The sequence below is a fragment of the Pteropus alecto genome, unplaced genomic scaffold, assembly GCF_000325575.1.
Source record: "Pteropus alecto unplaced genomic scaffold, ASM32557v1 scaffold106, whole genome shotgun sequence".
NCBI classification, from domain to species: domain Eukaryota; kingdom Metazoa; phylum Chordata; class Mammalia; order Chiroptera; family Pteropodidae; genus Pteropus; species Pteropus alecto.
Window position 1 is genome coordinate 4,789,964 of NW_006442103.1, and position 6,289 is coordinate 4,796,252.

Here is a 6,289-nt window from a genome sequence, read left to right on the forward strand (position 1 = left end):
ATTATAATGTAATCATATGTTTCAATGTATTTATGTTAATTATTATGTTAATTTTAATATAATAATTTAATATAATGTAACTTTTATAATAATTATTTTATTGATTAATTTAGTATTTATTTTAATGGAATGATTATAATATAGTTATGCTATATAATATTTATAAAAATATAAATATTAATTTCTCTTATTCCTGTTATTTTTAGGTTGCCTTCAATATATTTATTAGTAGTCACTGTAAAGTTGAATAACTTATTAATTTATATTGATTATTTAAACACTAACATAACGTATTGTAGCTAGTTTTAGTCTCGTTGGTTCAGCTTTTTATTAATTATTTATAAAATTATAAGTGTAAACATAAAGGTCTAGTCCTCTTTAGGCTTTTTACAGTAACTTAGCAGTACCAACATTTACAGCATCATCTTCTACATGATATAGCTTTGTAAACACATAATTTTCATCCTGTTGTATAAGATCTTCCGTATCTTCCTAGTGACAACTTAGTGTTCTTTGGAAATGTGTGCTTATCAGAAAAATATCTGTTTCTATAATTTTCAAGTGGTAACATAATATGTATGTTTTGTGTCCTGCATTGAAAGATTGATTTACTTTGGAGGTATTTAGTGAACATCAGTTAATGTGGTAGAACATTGTTTAGTTCCAAAAAATGACAAATATTGTTAGAGGTTTCTTATTTTTGAGAGTGTAGTGAAGAGAAAAGAAAAAAGAAAAAAAAAGTGGCAGAGTTTTTTTGTGTGCATATACCTTTAGCAAAAAAATACATACTTCTAAAACTGTTACAACATTATGGCAGAACAGAGTATTAAAACTTAATTTGCTTAATTTTAAGTTACAGAATCCTCTAGAATCCTACTTGTTAGCTGATAGAATTTCAGGTATTTTATTAACCTTTTGTGCAAACATTGTGTTAAAAATTTTAGAACCAATTTCATTTCTGATTAAGAATAAGCATTTATCATCATCTGCAAGTAAAACTGGCTGAAGTCTAGTCAGTCGGACCTAATCTTTGTAATAAATGATTCACCAGCAGGCAATTTGTCAATAATAGTCTGGTCGACTGCCTGTAAATTAATAATCTGATTAGAGGTATTAAAAATAAATAGACATAAAACAAGGGGAAAGTCTAGCAGAATTGCAAAGTTATAGTTTCCATTGTTTAATCTGACATTAACCTTTTTCTTCTTCCTTTTCTTCCTCATTTTGTCCCTATTATCTTTGCAAAATCTAATCTTTCCTTTTAACTGTTTTATCCTTTTTATAAATTCTTATTTCTTATGTGTATTATTCTGTTTCGTGTGTTTTTATATATACTCGATTTATTTGGAAATTCTTCTTGGATTTCCATTTTGTCTTGCTCTGTGATATTTTCCTATGTCAAATCCATGACTAGTCTTGCCTTCTCTGCTTCCCTCCCATCTTGCTTTTCTCTTCCTGTTACATTTGTGACTGTGCTTTTTGCAGTACATGTTGGATGCTGCTAGGAAATTGCAACCCAATTTATATATAGTGGCAGAACTGTTCACAGGAAGTGAAGACTTGGACAATGTCTTTGTTACTAGACTGGGAATTAGTTCCTTAATAAGAGGTAGGCTTGCTGAGTGTACGTGTATTTCCCACCTAAAACTTTCTTTTTATTTAAGTGGATTAAAGGCATTTAATAGCTTTATAGACAATGTTTATAATTTTCAACATAGTTAATGTTCTTTTAAGTATTCTACACAAAATTTTCTAATATAACTAAGTCTGTTTTTATCAGTAAAATATTTCAGTTTGGGGTAAAATATCTTACTTTAAATTGAAAGCCTGTGAGATGAATTCATGACTCATAAACAAAACCATTTTTTGTTGTTGTTGAAAATATAGAAATCTGTTTTCATCTCCTATCTGGACATATGATATAATCTTTAGATTTTTTCCCCATAGATTTCATATAACCAACATCCTAATAAATAACATATGTTCCCTTTTACCTACATGTATCATTTTCCCTGTTAAGTTATAGAGAAAACCTTTTTGTCACTACTAATGGACATTTGTTTAAATGTTTAAAGCAGCTTTATTTTAGATAATATTTATATGGTCTTTTCTTGAAAGTCAGTCATAATAAGAAATCTGACCTCTTCTTGGACATTAATAATAAAGATTAAAATATTCAATAATGCTTTGCAGAGGCAATGAGTGCACATGATAGTCATGAAGAGGGCAGATTAGTTTACCGATATGGAGGAGAACCCGTTGGGTCATTTGTTCAGCCCTGTTTGAGGCCTTTGATGCCAGCTATTGCACATGCCCTGTTTATGGATATTACCCATGATAATGAGTGTCCTATTGTGGTAAGTGTCTATTCTGCTTCTTGTATTTACTTATTTTGCTAAATGTTTTAATATTTAGTTCTCCAATAATTAGTGGCAATAATGTCCACATACTTTAAAAAGTGTCTTAGATTTATAAATGATTATGGTGCATAGTTTTTAGAAAGTTTTGTTATTTGTCTTAAAGCCAGTTAATGTATCTTATAGAATGTATTTATGTAATTATCCTACTTCATTATGCTATAGGATGGCACTTTGCATTGGAAAGAAATAAACTTTTGGTTTTTTTGTTGTTGTTGTTTTCTAGCATAGATCAGCATATGATGCTCTCCCAAGTTCCATGATTGTTTCTATGGCGTGTTGTGCTAGTGGTAGTACTAAAGGCTATGATGAATTAGTGCCTCATCAGGTTTGTTTATGTGTTATTTTTTAAAATCCACATAGCCAACAACTTTGATCATTTTTACCAGAAGTTTTCATTGTAATGAAAATGTAGACATTGCTGAGTTTTAACTTTGTTCAGATTTCAGTGGTTTCTGAAGAACGGTTTTACACTAAGTGGAATCCTGGAGCATCCCCATCAGATACAGGCGATGTTAATTTGCAGAGTGGAATTATTGCAGCTAGGCGTGCTATCAATAAACTTCATCAAGAGCTTGGGGCCAAGGGTTTTATTCAGGCAAGAAACTAAATTTTCTAAGTTTCTTTCTTAAGGTTCAATTTCAGAGTAAGTCTTTCCAGTTTGAGTTCTAGTGTGTTTGCTCTTTCTGTTTCTCAGGTGTATGTGGATCAGGTTGATGAAGACATAGTGGCAGTAACAAGACACTCACCTAGTATCCATCAGTCTGTTGTGGCTGTGTCTAGAACTGCTTTCAAGAATCCCAAGACTTCATTTTACAGCAAGGAAGTCCCTCAAATGTGCATCCCTGGTAATGCAATCTAAAAACTTTATTGTGATTATATTGTTATATTAAATCATACTGTTATATTAAATCGTCATATGTCATATGTATTATAACACAGTGCAAGTGTGGATGTAGTTGAGAAAAAGAATTAGAAATTTTTGGTAACTTATATTTTTACTACGTGGAACAATTCTCAAATATTAACATATTTTTGAGTTGCAAATAGTTTCATTTTCATCTTAATACATTCCTTTATTTTCTAATTTGTATAAAATGAACGTGTATTTTTTTATACCCAGGGAAATATATATGTATATTCATGTATATATGTATATTTATATGTGTATATACATGCATACATACATATATAAACCAAAATGAAAATAGTTTAATATTTAAGGCTTGTCATAATCCATTCTCATCGGCCTCTCTAGCCCTGTATCACTCCACTATTTCAGCCAAATAGATGTTTTCACTACTACCTTAATCTTATTTCCACCTGTGTTTAAATTCTTTACATCTTTCAAGGACTAGAATTTCACCTTCTTTGTGAAGGCTTCTCTAAGTACTCAGTAATCTCTCTCTCCTCTGAACATATAATTATAGTCTCTATTACTCTTCCTTTTGTACTTAATTATAAAATACATCCCTGAGGTATATCCTTACTATCGCTGGATTTTTTTTCTAAACGTGTATATTTCATTCTTTACTGATATATAATATATTATAGCATAACATGCTTCTGTGCATACAGCAACAGTCAAAATCTGTTGATTGAGTGAAGATTCTCATAAAGATCATCATATTGTATTGGTTGCTAATTGATAAATATGTGTAACTCCAATTTTTAAAAATTATCAACTTGAATAGTTTTAGGATTAACTGTTCATTAGTTTTTTTAAACATTCACAAATTTATATTCAGTGATCTTGTCTGATTTTGCTAATGCATATATATAGTTTTACATGGCTGCAATCAGTGTGTATAATATTATCTCTCAGGATTTGTTTTGGTCATTGATCATTCTTAAACCATTTATTTCTATTTTGTCAGTTCACAAAATTGTGATTTTTATTATGTCAAATGTTTCATATTTTATTATTTTAGTATCAATTTTTAATACTCTCTAGTATGTTTAGCAGTGTTCTTATTTGTTTTAAATATACACTAGGAATAAATTTTTTCTTTAAACAATTTTCTTAGTGTATATTACCAGAAGTAGAATTTCTATATCAAAAGGTACTTTTACTTACTGTCTTAGATTAATGGCCGAAAGCTTAAATTATTTAAATAATAAAGTTTTATATATCCTTGACCCAGCAATTCTACTCCTACATATGTTTCTGAGAAACTCTTGTACATTTTCATTAGAAGACATGCAAGAATAGTCATTGTAACACTATAATAGAGAAAAAATTGATGGCAACATTAAAAGAATGAATGCATTTTAGTATATTCATACAGTAGAATAAATTTGGCATGTGTAATAAATGAGCTAGAGTTAATGTAGCAATGCAAATGAATCTTAAAAAAAAAAGTAGTGTCCAATAGAAAGCAAGTTGCAGAAATATATATATATAATTTGAATCCACTTTAATAAAACTTGGAAATATGAAAATTACATATGTTGTTTAGGGAAACACACGTCATAAAAATGCACAGGATCAATGAACATACACTGAAGGCAGTGGTAACCTCTGAAAGGGAAGAAAGGGTATACAGGGCTTCAGTTGTATTTGTACTGTTTCCTTAAGCTAGGTAATAGGACCAGATTTTTTTCTAATTTAGTATTAGTACTTTTTATCAAGTAATTCTTGATAAGATCTCTTTTCAAATAAAGCTTTGTTAATTTGTGATTTTAAAAACAAGCATGGTATGAAAAATGCATCTTGGGTGGAATCATCTACATTCAGACTGTTTTGCATTTTTAAAAAGTTAACATATTTCATATTCAACTTTAAATGATTTAAAACACCTTTAGCAATTTCTAATTTCAGATTATTTAATATGAAATTTTATTAAAATTTTACATATTCCTAGGCAAAATTGAAGAAGTAGTTCTTGAAGCTAGAACTATTGAAAGAAATACAAAACCTTATAAGAGGGATGAAAATTCAATCAATGGAATGCCAGATATCACAGCAGAAATTAGAGAACATATTCAGGTAGTTTGGTACTCTCATCTTACTACTGTGTTTAACATTTTAAGGACTTTAGAATTATTTATTGAGTGGTTTTATATAACTTTTTTCAAGCTTAATGAAAGTAAAATTGTTAAACAAGCTGGAATTGCCACAAAAGGACCCAATGAATACATTCAAGAAATAGAATTTGAAAACTTGTCTCCAGGAAGTGTTATTGTATTCAGGTATGTTAGAGTTCAAACTGTCAACTTTGCTTATATTTAAAATAATTAACCTATCCTGTTAATTTTGAATAAATTACTCCTAAAAATTACCAATTTTTTAATTATCGTTTTCAGAGTTAGTCTCGATCCACATGCACAAGTCGCTGTTGGAATTCTTCGAAATCATTTAACTCAGTTCAGTCCTCACTTTAAATCTGGGAGCCTTTCTGCCGACAGCTCAGATCCTATATTAAAAATTCCTTTCGCTTAGTAAGTATGCCTCATTTTTTAGAGATTTGTCACTTTAAAATCTGATGATTTACCACCAACCTGATTTAAACAGTTGTTAAGAGTCATTGTATCCTTGCTACTCACAGGGTGGCCCAAGGACCAGTAGTATCAGCATTACTGATTGCTACCATTTTGCCCTAGTGTTTTATCATTTGTGTGTGTATTGCATGAATGTTCTCTTGCACTCAAGCACTTTCTAGATATAGATACAGATATAGATATTGAGACCGACATAGACATAGATTTATACATACATATACACAGATATGTACTCCTATATCTACACACACACATACAGTTTTTCTGAACTATTTGAGACTAAGCTGCATGCATCAGAACTCCTTTACTACATTATTTTCTTTAAATGCCAATGTATTCTATTATATGGCTATATATATATACATATATAT

The 6,289-nt window shown here is 29.7% G+C and overlaps 1 protein-coding gene across 3 annotated transcripts in view; it reads left to right on the forward strand.

The window, feature by feature from the left end:
* AGL (amylo-alpha-1, 6-glucosidase, 4-alpha-glucanotransferase) overlaps nt 1–6,289 on the forward strand; it is a 60,299-nt gene that overhangs the window by 24,298 nt on the left and 29,712 nt on the right. For all 3 annotated transcript variants that reach the window (XM_006919556.3, XM_015595495.2, XM_015595496.2), the window contains exons 13-20: nt 1,486–1,609; nt 2,194–2,357; nt 2,644–2,745; nt 2,860–3,015; nt 3,115–3,265; nt 5,282–5,406; nt 5,497–5,609; nt 5,724–5,858. In XM_006919556.3, coding sequence (XP_006919618.1) covers nt 1,486–1,609; nt 2,194–2,357; nt 2,644–2,745; nt 2,860–3,015; nt 3,115–3,265; nt 5,282–5,406; nt 5,497–5,609; nt 5,724–5,858 — 1,070 coding nt within the window. The remainder of the gene's footprint in view (nt 1–1,485; nt 1,610–2,193; nt 2,358–2,643; nt 2,746–2,859; nt 3,016–3,114; nt 3,266–5,281; nt 5,407–5,496; nt 5,610–5,723; nt 5,859–6,289) is intronic.